Below are 15,926 nucleotides of genomic sequence, written 5' to 3'. Positions count from 1 at the left end.
CTGAACTACTGAACAACACGGACCCCCTACTGTTCAAAAAAGATCATATTTATCCCGGATTGCTGAATATAATATTAAAATAAACAGAGTAATTTTTAAAAAAACAATGAAGACACCTGCTGCAGATTTCGTGACATCACTTCACGCTGCGACTTGGCAACTAAAGGAAGCAGAAAACTGTAAATAAATATGAGAGAGAACAACTGAGACTGTGATTAACACTGAAGGATGGCGTCATTTGTTTTCCTGCGCTGGTGATTTAATATTTGTTAATACATATTAGCGTTGTTGACCGTTGGGAGTAATTAAGTCCTTTAATTTACTAAAAGTAACAATACAACAATGAAAAAGTACTACAGTACAGTAAAAATCCTGCATTTACTCATTCTGCAGAACTAATACCCCCTGAAACAGCTACATTATTATAGATTACATAATTTAAATATTAAGCATTGGCACTCAAGCAGAATTTGACTATTGTAAAGGTAATTTGTCTACTTTACATAAGTACTCCAGTGGTTCCAAAAATGGGATCTGAGGGTAGGAAATAAAGAAGAAGAAGAAAGAAAGTTCTGCTACACAAAATTGTCTTAATATTTGAGATTTTCTTGTGCAATACCGGATCATTTTCAACCAAATTGTCATAATAAATATTGGCATGTGATGACCGCCAAACATGATCAAGCACTTTGGTTCAGGTTAGGCACAAATGTTAGGTAAAAGTAACAGGATAAGGCTTAACAAAACACTAATCCCAGACAAACATTCCAACAACAACACGTGACCTGGCTGTTTTTTGATTGTAAATAAATTAGTTTCAGTAAAATATTCAAGTCCCTCAGTCTTTGACTTTTTATTGTTAAAAAGAGTCAAGAGATTTTGAATTATTGGCCATTGACACCATTTACAGCTCATACAGGTAAAATTTACTTTGATACAGAATGCATTCATTTTTTTTTTTTATTAATTTTGCATGCTTATATAAACCCTTGTCAATGTCAATAATGCAACATCTTTTACTTCTACTACTGTGCGTAATAACAAAATAAAGTCCACCACCTTGCTGGTTGCAAGTAGCAAAGACAAAACAGGAGTATGTCTTCTCAACTGCACAACTCTGGTACAATATAGTAGTTTTAATGAGCTGAATAAAGCTGCAGGAGTTTTTTTTTTTAATGGACTACAGTGTATCACTGTGCTGAAGTGGCTGAAATATTCTGAGAATAGAAAGAGAGAAAAAAGACTTTCTGAAGAAGCATTTAGATCATCATGAGACACTAAAACTCACTAAGAGTGAGTTGAAGCAGCAGCTCTTTAAGATAAAGTGAAGTCTGGAATACTTCACTGCCTTTTAATTGAACTTGTAAAAAAATATAAATGTTTATTAAAAGATTTAATGAAAAACAATGCATTTAAGAAAATAAGCTTTTCTGATATAACTATGTGCAATTAGGAGTGATTTTGATTGGTCTTATATTTAATCTTTCATTGATTATGTTTAATAAAATCATTTTTAGAGTTGAATTGATTTTTAATGTGTAATTAATGTGTATGATGAACCCTGGAAACTGGAGGGTTTGCTGCCATCTAGTGGTTCAGTCCTGCATCTCCTCCACAGATAAAACAAAGCAACATGTGAATAATGATGAAGACCTTTTCCCATTATTTAAAATCATTTGAAGTTCCATCTCGTCTGTCAGTTTCCGGACACATTAGAGATGAAAAAAGAAGGTTTTTTTGAATACTAAGTGAGTTCATTCCTTGTGCTCGTCCGTCCTCCTGAGGTGACGCTGCAGCAGGTGCACAAACACGCCGATGTTCACGACAAACTGAGTTAAACCGATGGAGGAGATGCCGTAGTTCACGTACAGGAAGCCGCCAGCAGTAGGCCCGAATGTTCGCAGCAGAGACTGGACGGATGCACACAGACCCATCATGGTGCCTGAGTACGAGAGCAGAGTGGCTTAAATCACTTTATTCTGCAGTTTTCAGATTATTTTAGTTTTACCCTAGTTTTTTTGTTGTCAGTATTTTAATACCTGACACTGAAACATTTTTTAGTTTTGGAAGTTTGCATAAATGTGGCTTTGTCTGTAACTAACTAGAGTCAGACAGACATATCGTTTGACAGATATTATCAGCTGATTTTGATATCAGTATCAGTGTTTATGCTGTCTGAAATGTGCCGTTATAAAAACATTTTTTTACATAATATATAATGCAGAAAATGTTGCTTTGCATGATTTAGTAATGTTAGCTATTCATTTTTTAAAAAATAGTCATGATGACTGAAACTGAACAGTAATGATGATTATTTATTTATCTATTTATTTTATTCCTATTTATTCTTTATTATGTCAGTTGTCATTTACAGAACTGGCTGACAATCAGTAAGCGCTATATAAATGAAAACACTTGTGCATTATACACCCAGGATTTTACACCATCACCAACCCTGCCCTCAGCTCTAGTTGATGACCTTGTTAACAGTTTTAGTTCCAATGTTATGACTGTTATCGACTCTATCGCCCCAATTAAGACCAAAATTCTGTCGGGGAGGAAAAAGTCACCCTGGAGAAACGCCAAACTGGTTAAAGTGCAGAAAAAAGTATGTAGACAAGCTGAACGCAGGTGGCGAAAGAACAAACTCCAAGTATATTACGATATTTATAAAGAGGGTCTTCGCAACTATAGTCAGGAACTGAAGAATGCAAGGCAGTCATATTTTTCAGAGATTATCAATAGAAACAGTAATAATGCCCGCACACTTTTTTCTGTAGTAGACAGACTGACAAATCCCACAGCATCAGTCCCTCCTGAACTGCTGTCTAACAAGTCATGCAATGACTTTGCAGCCTTCTTCACAAACAAAATATTACAGATAAGACAAGCAGTGTGCAGCTCCAGCTCAGGAATGATAACACTGGTGCCTTCCCATCCTCTAGTCAAGCTAGGACATTTTAGCCTCCTAGATTACACAACACTCACGGAAACGATTTCAAAATTAAAGCCCACAACCTGCTGCCTTGATATTCTGCCTTCAAACTTTTTAAAAACTGTTTTCAACTGCATAGCTCCGGATGTACTGCAGATAATAAATTCTTCTCTCCAAGCAGGACAGTTTCCACAGACTTTGAAAACTGCAGTAATAAAACCTCTCCTAAAAAAAATCTAATCTGTATTCCACAACAATTAGTAACTATAGGCCAATATCAAATCTGCCATTTCTGGGGAAAATCATTGAAAAGGTTGTTTTTGAGCAAATTCATGCTTTTATGATGCAAAATAATCTTTTTAACACATTTCAGTCTGGATTTCGGCGACACCACAGCACTGAGACTGTACTTATCAAAGTCTTAAATGATATTCATCTGAACACTGATGCAGGCAAATCCTCTGGTTTTACTGGATCTCAGTGCTGCATTTGACACAGTTGATCATAACATACTAGTCAGCAGACTGGAACAGTGGGTGGGGCTCACTGGCACTGTGCTACAATGGTTCAAATCTTACTTACAAGATAGGGACTTTTTTGTGTCAATTGGAAACCATGAGTCTGAGCGAACTTATATCACATGTGGGGTTCCTCAAGGGTCCATTCTCGGGCCGCTTCTATTCAACATCTATATGCTACCGCTAGCTCAGATTATGGAACATCACAACATCTCCTACCATACTTATGCCGATGACACACAACTCTACATTTCAGTGTCCTCACACGACTACAGTCCCTTACTCTCATTGAGTAACTGTATTCATCAAATCAATGAGTGGATGTGCCAGAACTTTCTCCAGCTAAATGCAGAGAAGACAGAGGTGATCATTTTCGGCCCTAAAAATGAAAGATCTAAGATCAGCGCTCACCTTGGCTCTATGTCGTTGACAGCTACAAATCAAGCCAGAAATCTTGGTGTAATTATTGACTCAAACCTGAACTTCAACAGCCATCTAAAGCTTATCACTAAATCTGCCTATTACCATCTGAAAAACATAGCTAGAATTAAGGGTCTTCTGTCCAAACAAGACATGGAAAAACTTATCCATGCATTTATTTTTAGTAGGGTGGATTACTGCAATGGCATCTTCTATTCATCTTAACAAAAAATCAATCAGGCAGCTGCAGCTGATCCAGAACGCTGCCGCCAGAGTCCTCACAAACACCAGGAAACTGGACCATATTACACCGGTCCTTAAATCACTACACTGGCTTCCTGTGAGTCAGAGGATAGATTTTAAAATCTTACTGCTGGTCTACAAAGCACTGAATGGTCTCGGACCAAATTACATGCTTGATCTGCTACCTCTCTACGAAGCATCCAGACCCCTTAGGTCATCTGGAACTGGCTTGTTGCGTGTCCCAAAAACAAGAACTAAGCGGGGTGAGGCAGCTTTCAGTTATTATGCTCCTCACCTGTGGAACAAACTACCTGCAGATCTGAGGTCTGCCCAAATGGTCAGCTCCTTTGAATCAGGACTAAAAACACTATTGTTTACTGCAGCGTACTCTTAACTTTAACACTTATCTGCTCTACTCTACTGCCCTTACTTTTTAACTACGCAATGTTTGACTTGTGCTTTTTATTATTTTATCTCTTTTTTTATCCTGCTGTATCTTCCCTGTTTTAATTGACTGTTTTTACTGTTTTCAATTGTGTCTTGCTGTTTTTAATGTGTATGTAAAGCACTTTGAATTACCTTGTGTTGAATTGTGCTATACAAATAAACTTGCCTTGCCTTGCCTTGCCTTGACAATGTAAAACATTGTCAGTATAATAATAATAATAATAATAAAAATAATAATAATGATAATGATAATGATAATAATAAAAAAAAATATATATAACAATGTTAAATATTATTTCTTAAAGTTTATGTTTGAGAAAGTAGCTTTATTGCAAAATCAGTGCACAATCCACATAAAAAAAGGTCGATTTTAATTCCAGCTCAACAAATGACCTTATCGGCCACCATATTGGTTATTAATGAATATTCTCCTCTAAAATCAGCATCAGCATCAGTCTCAAAAGTCCTACATCGGTCGGGCTCTACTGGTAACTGTCAAGTTGTGTGTTTTGTGTGTGAATGTTAGGATGAGCTCACCTGTGTCGGAGGACGGGACGCTCTTGGTGAGCATGCTGTCTGTGATGACTCCGAACATACTGAGAGAAAACATCATCGGGACGACAGTGAGGCAGAACTGGAACACGTTCTGCATGTAAGCCTGCAGAGAGAAAGAAATATATTAAGAAAAAAATATCTGAGCAGAGGACACAAATAGGAATAATTGTCATTTTTCAGTCATCACAGTAATTCATTTACTAAAAAACAACGAATACAGATCAGTTCTAATCTATTTTGTACATGTAAAAACATCTGTGTTGACATAAGTTTGAAAAGGAGGAATAAAATAAATATTTTTTTTATAGCTGCATTAAAGTCAAAGTAATCAAGTAAAAGCTGTTGAAAATGTACAATACAAATGTAAAAGTACTCGTGGTGAAGAGTAATCTAGTTTCACTGTCAGTAGAAAATCAAAAATCTCCAGTTCAGGATCAGCTTTCAGATCATTTGAAGAAATATGAGGGAGAAAAAGAAAGAAAAACTAAATAAAACATGGTACTAAATTAAGGAAAAAAATGTTTAAAAAAAGGAATGAAAAACACAGAAAGTCCTGTAAAGGTTGAGAATGAATTTGTGTGTGTGTGTGTGTGTGTGTACCTGAGCCAGTCCCACTAAAGAAGAGACTGCGATGGACAGAAGTAAAAGCGAGTTCTCAGAGTATCTCGCCGTCATACGCCCGATGACTCCGCCCTGAATGACCTGAACAAACATCCAGACGTTTACTGCCTTCGTCTGTTACAGTCTGACATCACCATGACATCATCCTGATCTGCAGCTCATTAAATCCACCTGTCTTATAGTTTAACCTGAGGAAAGTTTACCATTGAGGCGATGCCAAAGTAAGCCAACAGATAACCGTTCTCCTGCGGTTCCAGCTTGAAGAATTCCAAAGCAATGATGGAGAACATCACCTGAAAAATTCCTGAAGAAGGAGAAGAGTTTGATTTGCAGAGATTTAGTGCTTTAATAATAATTTAATAAAAATGTGTTCTCCAAAAACATAAATAAATGATCAACTGTGCAGCGGGGAAAAAAACAGTATTTTCAGTCCAGTAAATCACTTTATAAAGTATACTTATTAACATTATAAAACAGCAAAACTGAGTATTGATAACCCATATTTTGCAATTATTATATTATATTTGTCGGCGTTCCTGGTGGCACACCTGGTAGAGGGCGTACCACAGAGGCCCAGTCCTCATAAGTGGGCGGCCCGGGTTCGAATCCGGCTCGGAGCCCTTTCCCGCATGTCTTCCCCTCTGTCTTCCCCTTTCACTCTCAATATCTCTCTCTCTCTCTCTCTCTCTCTCTCTCTCTCTCTCTCAATAAAGCTACAAAATGCTCAAAAAAAATCTTTAAAAAAATAAATAAATATATATATATATATATATATATATATATATATATATATTTGTAAATCACAGAATCTGTGTTTTCTGTTGCTATCTGTAAAATGTCTGAAATGGTGCAAAAATGTCAATCAGAGATGACGTCCTCAAATGTTTTGTCTTTGCTCACAATTCAAATACTTTCAGAGAGGAAACTAAACCAGAAAATATTCAAATATAATACACTTATCAGAGACTTTTAACTTATTTTTCAGTTATAAATAAACAGTTAGCAATTAATTTAATAGTTGACAACTAATCAGTTAATTTAATTGCAGCTCTTTGTTGATGAATATAGGAATGATTTGAAATATAAAATGAAAAATATATCATTTTCAGTCTCACCTGATGGAAAACCTGCAACTATTTTCACAATAAAAGTCCTCGTCACACCTGGAAACTTCATCAGTCTTGTGATTTCTCTCAGGTTGAACACAGATTTGCTCTGGTTGTCACCTGCAGCTAATTCAAAGGAAATGTATTAAACAGATTGTACAACTCCACAAACAGCCTTTTACTGATCGTACTGCATAATTTCTAACAGACAAGAGATTTGTGAACTGTGAAAACTGAGGATAAGGCACACAGGCATAAATAAGTGTACAAGTGTAAAATCAAATACGGTGTTTTTTAATACAAATTAACCATTTTCCATTTCTGTTCAGTTTTCAGGTTCTGAGATGAAAATTGAAACTAAATTGACTGTAAATCATCATTCTCTAACCAACATGTTTTATTTTTTAAGCACCATTTTAATTGCTCTTTCCCCATCATGAAACCAGACAACATTAGGACCAAAACAAAAAAAGCAAAAAACACAATGTATAGTTGTTTAGTATGAAAAGGAGAAATGGAAGAAATCCAAGCATTTGATAAGCTGTAACCAACAAATATTAAATGTTTTTATTAGCTTCAATAAAGTCAAAGTTATCAAGAAGAAGCAGTAAAACGTACAAGTACTAGTTTCACTGTCAGTGGAAAATCTCAAATCTCCAGTTCAGATTAAGATTCCAAATCAGTTGAAGAAATACAGGGAAGAAAACTAAAGAAATACAAAATAAAACACACATTTTGTATGTCCTGCTGTGTGTTAGCAGCATTTAAAATCAAAATATTAACATTTAAACATTTATTCATAATAAAATATGTTATTGTTCCACAAACATTAACAACAAAAACCACAAAGAACTACATCAGTATAAAGTTAAGTCAGTTTATTTGTATAATAAATGTCTCAGAGGACAATGTCCCAGCAGGAAAAACTTGTGAAGAGACGTTGAGACAGAGATCCAAGAGCTCCTTAAATTTTTGTCCCGACAATCCTTAACTCAGACTGCATCTGGACTTTACTGGTTGGTTGGAGATGTGATGCCTTTAACTTGTCTCCGGTCTTCATGTGGTGCTTTGGGAACGCAGGTGAGATCTGAGACTGGTTTGTTTTGTCTCCAGACTGCAGCGTGACCTTTTTTGTCCTCTTGGCGGCTCTACTGCGCAGTTTTTCACTTCGTCGGCTCTTCTTGACTTCTGCTAATTCACCCCCCAGTTTCTCAGTGAGACTCTTGAACATGTTCCTCTCAGCCGTGACTGCTTTCAGCTTTTCTTTCTGGTCTCTGAGGGTCACCTGGCACTGCTGGAACTGCACCGCCACATGTGTGAGCTTCTGCTTCAGCTGCTCACACTGCTGCTGAGTCCTCCTCAGCTCTTCAGTCTGAGCCCGCAGCTCTTTCTGTAAGGACTCGAGCTTCCTGTGGGGCACTTCCTGGCAGGGTCTTCTGAACGAGGGAGATCTTTGTTGGATGATAAGGATTTTTTTCCCTATTTTATCCTCGAGAGCGCGGATCCTTCTGCTCTCATTGAACTTCTCCTTCTGCACGTGGAGCTTGTCTTCACACTTAAGGAGCTCCTGCCTGTGCTCCTCTTTATCACTTTCTATGATGCTTCTCTCCTTCTCCAGCTTCTGCTTCTCCAGCTTCAGCAGGTGGATTTGCTTCATCTGCTCTTTGCACTGACTCTCCTTCTTGTTCACGCTCGATTGCAGGTTGCTGAACTTGTCCTGCAGCTCTGAGCATTCGTTTTTACAGCACAGCAGCGTGTCGTTGAGGCCGTCTCTCTCCTTCATCAACAGCTCCAGTTGCTCCTTCAGGTGCAGCTGCTCGGCCCTCTGACCGACAGCGCCCTGCTTCACTGTCTGCAGCTCCTTCTTTACTGACTCCAGCTCCTCCTTGAGGACCTCATTCTGCTTATTGCCCCTCCTCAGTTCAGTTTGCTGGATCCCCAGCTTCTTTCCCGCCACGGACAGTTCACTCTTGCAGTGCAGCAGCTGGTTCCTCTGGTGGTCTCGGTTTTTGATCACCATGTGGATTCTCTGCCGCTCCGCCTTGAACTGCTCGGTGTCGGTCGTCAAAACCATCACTTTCTTCTTGAGGACCTCGTTTTCCTTCTCGAGCGCTTTGTTGTTTTTCTTCATGCTGAGATATTCCTGCTCGGCATTGGGGAGGATTGATGCAAGGACGTAGTGATGATACTCTGACATCAGGCCTGCCTTGTGCGGATTCTTGTCATCAGTGTTTGATGTCGCTAACGGGAAGTTCTCCATCTTTTTCTGCTGTTTTCTTCAGTCTAACAACCAGTCTGAGTCTCAGTCAGATTGCAAATGAAACGTTTTACTCTCAGGGTTGGAACAACAATCCATAATGACATCATCGCGGAACACCAACATTCTTCAGCTGAACATTCTATTCTACAAGACCAATTTACCATTGTTTACCAATAATGATGAGGGACTTTGTGGGCGGAGCTTAACTGTTGGCAGAAAGTGACAGTTAGGTGCTGGTCCCAGCACTAAACAGTGCAATGAGATAATCATGATGTATTATATTATTTTATTATTAATATAACAAATTAACAGCTAGAATGGCTGCTTGGGAAATATAGTTTTTTTTTCAGCAATTCCTGTCAAACATTTGCAGCATAACTTTAAACACATCACATAAAAGCACAAAAGTCACGCATGTAACCGTTAATATATTAAGTCCAGAAAAAACTATCAGGTCCATTTTTATATATCGAACGATATTTTGATATAGTAATCATCGTGACAGGCCTATCTAGACATTTTTCCTGATTATTTTCATAATTTTTTTATCAAATGACTTGAGTAAGCTAACCCTGATCAATGCTGTGAGATATTCTGAGTCGGGTAAAGGACTCAAAATAGCATTAAATGGCCAAAGTTTGAGTGGTTGAACATCAAGATTTACTGCTATATTTAAAAGCAGTGCGGCCGCAATCTGTGATGATCAGCTACATTACATTAGACATTAGACATTAGAGCAGGAATCTGAAGTCAACAATAGCTCAAGACAATCACATATGCAATTAATATATATATATCTGAGAATTTAAGATGATTGACAAAGTAATTTATAAGAATGAAGGACAGTTTTTTTTTTACTATTCCTTTTCTGACATCCAACGGCACAGCCAGACATCGTTACCCCTGAAACTCCTCTGTTTCCCTCTATTTCCTTATTGTTTTCATCGATCGGTGGTTAATAGTAGTTGTTTCCCTTTGAGTTTCTGCCGACTTAAAGTAACATTTACATACATATAGCAGTAAATCTATGTTGTTGATGTTCAACCACTCAAACTTTGGCCATTTAATGCTATTTTGGGCACTTTATAATCCAGACAGTGAATACGGGTCAGGAAATCTCACAGCATTGTTAAGGGTTAGCTTACTTATGTAAAATAATCTGTCATTTGATAATAAAACATGAAAATAATCAGGAAAAAGATCTGGACGATTCATATTTTTTGACAACTGTACCGCTCGCACCGCTAGGACCAGCAGCTAACTTTCTGCCCACGGTTAGGCTCCACCCACAAAATATGTCATCATTGTTGGTAAACAGTAAATTGGATGGATGGATGGATGGATAGATAGATAGATAGATAGATAGATAGATAGATAGATAGATAGATAGATAGATAGATAGATAGATAGATAGATGGGTAGATGGATAGATGGATAGATGGATAGATGGATAGATAGATAGATAGATAGATAGATGTGTAGATGGGTAGATGGATAGATAGATAGATAGATAGATAGATAGATAGATAGATAGATAGATAGATAGATAGATAGATAGATAGATAGATAGATAGATAGATAGATAGATAGAGTGCCTGTATGCCATCAGCCTGAACATTTTATACAGATTTTTTTCAAAGAGAAAAAGATAGCAATACAGTTAGGTGTAGAAGGTTGTCTTACTGTCTGTGTTGGTTTTTGGGGCTTGACTTTTGGTGGTTTTTGGGATAAACTTTAAAACCAATAGTAGACTGAAGGCACTCCCCACAGCACCGAAACATGCAGTAAATCTCTCCCTGAGAAACACAAAGTAAAAGCAGTGTTAAGCTGAGGACACACTACAAAATTTTTCTTGCCAGATTTTACCCACGATTCTGAAGTCTGTACTAGTCTGGACTAGTTTGGGACAGTCAAAAATCTGAAAGTGTATGAGGGGAACAGACCTGACATAAGCTGGGGACACACCACACAACGTTTACAGTCTTTACAGATTTTTGAAAAGACTTGGAGTACACACTTCATGATGGTTTCAGCAGATTTTTGTATAATGACCGAAAGACTGAAAGACATGGGATCACACACTTAACAACTTTGCCTGATGATCACAGCTTGCATGATCTGTCAAACTGACTAAAACAACTGAACGCTTCAAACTCTCATGAGGGCAACAGTTTACAGGGTAAACAAACAGACCAATTGGTGCCGATAATGCACCAATTTGTTGTTTGCCAACCTCCAAGAAGAAGAAGAAGAAGAGGAGGAAGAAGACATAAACAAACATGGACCAAGCTTGTTAAAGTTAACAAAAACTAATGGAATAACGAAAACTAGAATTGAAAAAACTTTTTCGTTAACTGAAATAAAAATAAAAACTAGAGTTTTTAAAAAAACGAAAACTAACTGAAACTGTATGGTGTGGTTACAAATTAACCTAAAACTAACTAAATTATAGTGAAAATGTTCTTTGTTTTCATCTTAGTCAACTTTTTTCATACATAAACCTTTTTGGTTGATATGAATCCATTTCATCTATCTGGTTTAACGAGTTAATAATCTTATTGGGGCTGAGATGGATAATAAAAGGAAATAAAGGCAACATTTATTGTGACCTTTTTGAATCTGGCACCCAAAAAATACCCCATTACAGAAAAACTAAAACTAATAAAAACTAAACCAAAAACTAAGCATTTAATAAAAAAATAAAAACTATCAAACTCACTCTAAAAAACTAACTGAATTTGAAAACAAAAATTCACAACGAAATGAAAACTAATGATAAATCCAAAACTATCATAACCTTAACATGGATAAGAAAAAACTAGTTGTAATCTGCTGAAACAATCATGTACTGTGTACTCCAAGTCTTTTCAAAATGTGTAAATACTGTGGAAGTTGTGTAGTATGTCCCAAGCTTTAGGTGGTAAAATAACTTTCTAACTCTCCATGTAATAAATTGATTAGTGCAGCTTTAATCTGGATATAAACATACTGCTGGTCCTCACTGCATCATGTTCATGTACAGAAAAAATTCAAATCAGAACAACTTATCCGCTGATCTTAAGTCAACCTCGTAGGGTGGTAAAATGTAGCCACAGTGTAAACTCATTCTCCAATGACACACATACAGTAAAACTAACCCATATTGTGTGTTCAGATGGCCGCCCAACGTGGAGCCAACGATCATACCGACGCCAAAACACAGACCAAGTTTGGATAAAGCGTCTGCCCGTTTGTCAGGTTCTGTTAGGTCAGCGACGACCATCTGAGACGCTGAAGACAGAAGAGGGATGCAGAAATAAGAGTGAAATTGCATCTATTTTCATGATAATAAATACAAATAAAGTTGGGATCAAATGTTGTTCGATCAGAGAGTTTAGGTCAGAAAGTAGAGCAGTGAAACCTTTAACTATCCTTAATATTTCAAAGTTTCTGCATATTGTTTATAAAATTCACAACCACTTGATATGTTTCGGTAAGTTCCAGACAAATTCCTGTTATTTATTACAATATACAGTTAAATTGTCACTTTTTAAATTTAAAAAAATTATGTCAATGTAGAATTTACTTATAAAGCTGGAGCATGTTTTAAATGGACAATAGTTACTGTTTCACCATTGGGATGTGATGGGAATGTCGTTAAATTTAGGATATGTAATAATTAACAATTATTACACATAGTTTAGCCACAAAGTCAGCAAAGCAAAACAGGGAGAAGGAATGCTTGAATAACAGTAAATTATTCATCTAGATCAAGATTTGAGGTTTAAAATGTTAACCTGAATGAGGAGGACTGTAGATGAGTGTTGCTCACCAGGTAAAACGTGCATGAAGACTGTGGGGAGCTTGTGGATGAACAGCATGGCCGGATTCTCTGCGATGGCGAGCAGCAGAAAGAAAACAACTGTTGCAGAACACGCCAGAGATAAAGCTGCTCGCGCTCCGAAGATATCTCCAAACCTGCCAACAACAACAGAGATCACATATTTTCTAATATTAAACACAGCAGACTCTGAATAACCTCTGTGCCTGTATGTAAAAGTATCTAAACAGAAACTTTATCATGTTGCACTCACCTTCCAAACATTGGACCCCCAATCAGCTGGATTACACCGACCGTGGTTTGTAAATAACCAAACCACAAGGTGTCGAAGCCAAGTTTCTTTGCCAAATACTGTAAAGAAACATAATGGAAATACAGATTAAATTAATGTATAGCCTGGTCACATAAGAAAACCACCTCTGCTTCAACTTTATTTGGGTGACGCCTGTTATCACTGGATATTATGTACATTAAGCCACATTTATTTATGTCATGAGGGAAATAAATCAGCCATGGAAAAGATTCCCATGTTTATAATTTGCTCCAGACCAAACATCATACTACTGTAATTATTTTCTTTATTGCTTTTAGGGGGACCTTTTGATGCTGCTGCAGTGATGTACATGTGCACATGGCAGATTTTATCATTAATAAACCTGCTGATTATTTTCTTAATAACTGATTAGTCATTCAATCGACAAAATATCAAAGTTTCATAGGGTCAAAGATAATATCTTCAAAATGTGTTGTTTTGCACAATAAATATTCTATTTATTATCAGAAATCTTGAATGTTTCATCGATTATTAAAAATGTTGCTAATTATTTTGTATTTTATTATTTTGTATCGACTAATTGATTAATAGACTAATCATTTCAGGTCTAATGTACATATACATTTATGGCCCTATATTGATAAAAGCATCAGTAAAGTCATAATCCAATGTTATCAGGGGTGAAATGTTACTGTACTTAAATACAAATTTAAGGTACTTGTACTTTATGTGTTTCCTGGTATGTTACACTATAACTTAACTCTATTACTCTATTATTTATTTTTTTGTTACATTTTTTGACAGCTTTAGTTACTAAATTGACATATTATTTGCATACAAGCATAGCTAAGGCTACAAATTAAGACTGTATACATGTTATAAAATGTATGTTTAAACACATGGGTGGCAAGTTCTTTTACTTTTAACACTTTAAGTAGATTTTCCTGATTATACACAAGTATTTCCAAGCGTGTAGAATTAGTACTTCTACTTGGTAAAGTACCTGAATACTTCCTGCACCACTGAAGATCTTTGTATAACTTAGGGCTATATAACAATGACATAAGCTAATTTGCCTGCAAGAATGAGAACTTTTGATAACATCGCTTAAATTGAAGTGCATGCTGCTTATAATGCATATATAACCTATATAGGTTAATTCAAACTTTGACTTTGAATTTAGTTTTTAATGTGGTTTTGGAGGATCTACCTGCTTATAACAGAGGATTTGGGGATGACAGGCTACTGTTACTGTGTCATATAATACACATGATCAATCCGACACTCATAATAAATATGACAGGCCAAAAAACAAACAGTGATATAAAGACATTTCGAGCATTTCCGGCAGTGTTTTTACGTTCACGGTAGGCTCGGAAATCTCACTTTCCTCCTGCTGACATAACAGAAATACTCACAGGTGTGACAGAAAACTGTAAAAACATCCATGTAATATCCAAAGCAGCGATTAGGTAAACTATATTAATGATTTTCATCTTCTTTGGTTGATCTGTAGCGTTAGCCGGGGAGGAAACTGAAGCTCTGGATGTTCCCTCGGTTGTTTCTCCTCTTCCACTCATTTTGCTCCCCGTAGAAAACACTTTTTTTACTCTTACGTTAATCCCGTAATGCGTTAACAGTCGGTGGGAATCAGACTGTGGTTAAATCAAGGTGTGAGCTGTCCGGTAAAAGACACTTTGACCCGGTGAACTCTCGACGAGCTAATCTGACGTTTGGACTTTGGTATCAAACAGAAAGCGACAAGGAGGCGTTACCAGAGTACATGTTAGATAAAAAGTTACAAAAATGTATACAAAATATCAATATTATTCACTGAAACAGTTAGGCCTGTCTAATTTCATTACAATTACACATTATTGTAGCTTAATTACGAGCTGAGTGCAATTAAACGCCTCTTAAATGAAGTCCGACCGAAGAAATGGAAGGTTGCTGCACTGATGCATTCATGAGCTCTGATTAAGGTCGTACTTTCAAGCTTTTGTGAAGAGCAGTTTATATATCCTCACTTTTTTTAAATTGTATTTAAAGGGGACATATATTTTTTAGGTTCATGTTTGTATTTTAGGTTTGGTCTAGAACATGTTTACATGCTTCGATGTTCAAAAAACACATTATTATCCTCATACTGGATTTTTACTGTCTGAAACGCTACTTTTAAGTGCCTGTCTCTTTAAGCCCTCTTTAATCAGCTCGTTTTAATAAAAACTATATATAATAACCATAGATTGTATAAAATAGATAATGACAAAATATTAGAAGCAATAAATGCCCATTAAAGGAAAACAGTAAATATAAAAAGACATATAAAATACAATAACATTTAATGTAATAGCCAAATGTAAGAAGCAACCGTAAATATAAAAAATAAATATAAAACATGAGAAAATGAAACATAGTAACAAAATATAACATAAAAAAACACACTAAAGGGAACACTAAATAGTATATATAAAAAGAAAAAATGATTTAAAAAAATTAAATTTAAAAAATGATAAGAAGCAAATAAAATCAATTTCAAAAACCTTAAGTATACAACAGACATAAAATATTCTGTCACTGTCAAATTATTGACAGCAAAATAATTAAATATAACTAAAATATATAATAAACAATAAAATAACATGTAAATAGTGAATATGGTTATACATAAAACATAGTAAAATACATTATAATGAGATATTAGAAGCCCTAAAATCTTTCCATCAA

At 36.1% G+C, this 15,926-nt stretch overlaps 1 protein-coding gene across 1 annotated transcript; it reads right to left on the bottom strand.

The window, feature by feature from the left end:
* Nucleotides 1-285: 285 nt before the first annotated feature.
* On the bottom strand, nucleotides 286-15,133 carry slc22a18 (solute carrier family 22 member 18). The gene is made up of 10 exons (XM_059347283.1): nucleotides 14,618-15,133; nucleotides 13,179-13,276; nucleotides 12,917-13,062; nucleotides 12,243-12,375; nucleotides 10,789-10,901; nucleotides 6,855-6,971; nucleotides 5,943-6,043; nucleotides 5,719-5,820; nucleotides 5,101-5,221; nucleotides 286-1,942 (listed from the first exon to the last, which is right to left on the bottom strand). The coding sequence occupies exons 1-10, from the start codon at nucleotides 14,777-14,779 to the stop codon at nucleotides 1,755-1,757; spliced, it is 1,281 nt and encodes a 426-aa protein (XP_059203266.1). The 5' UTR covers nucleotides 14,780-15,133; the 3' UTR covers nucleotides 286-1,754.
* Nucleotides 15,134-15,926: the final 793 nt, after the last annotated feature.

Source organism: Centropristis striata, chromosome 2 (genome assembly GCF_030273125.1).
Source record: "Centropristis striata isolate RG_2023a ecotype Rhode Island chromosome 2, C.striata_1.0, whole genome shotgun sequence".
NCBI classification, from domain to species: Eukaryota; Metazoa; Chordata; class Actinopteri; order Perciformes; family Serranidae; genus Centropristis; species Centropristis striata.
The sequence above is the reverse complement of the archived record's forward strand: the minus strand, read 5'-3'. Positions and strand labels throughout refer to the sequence as shown.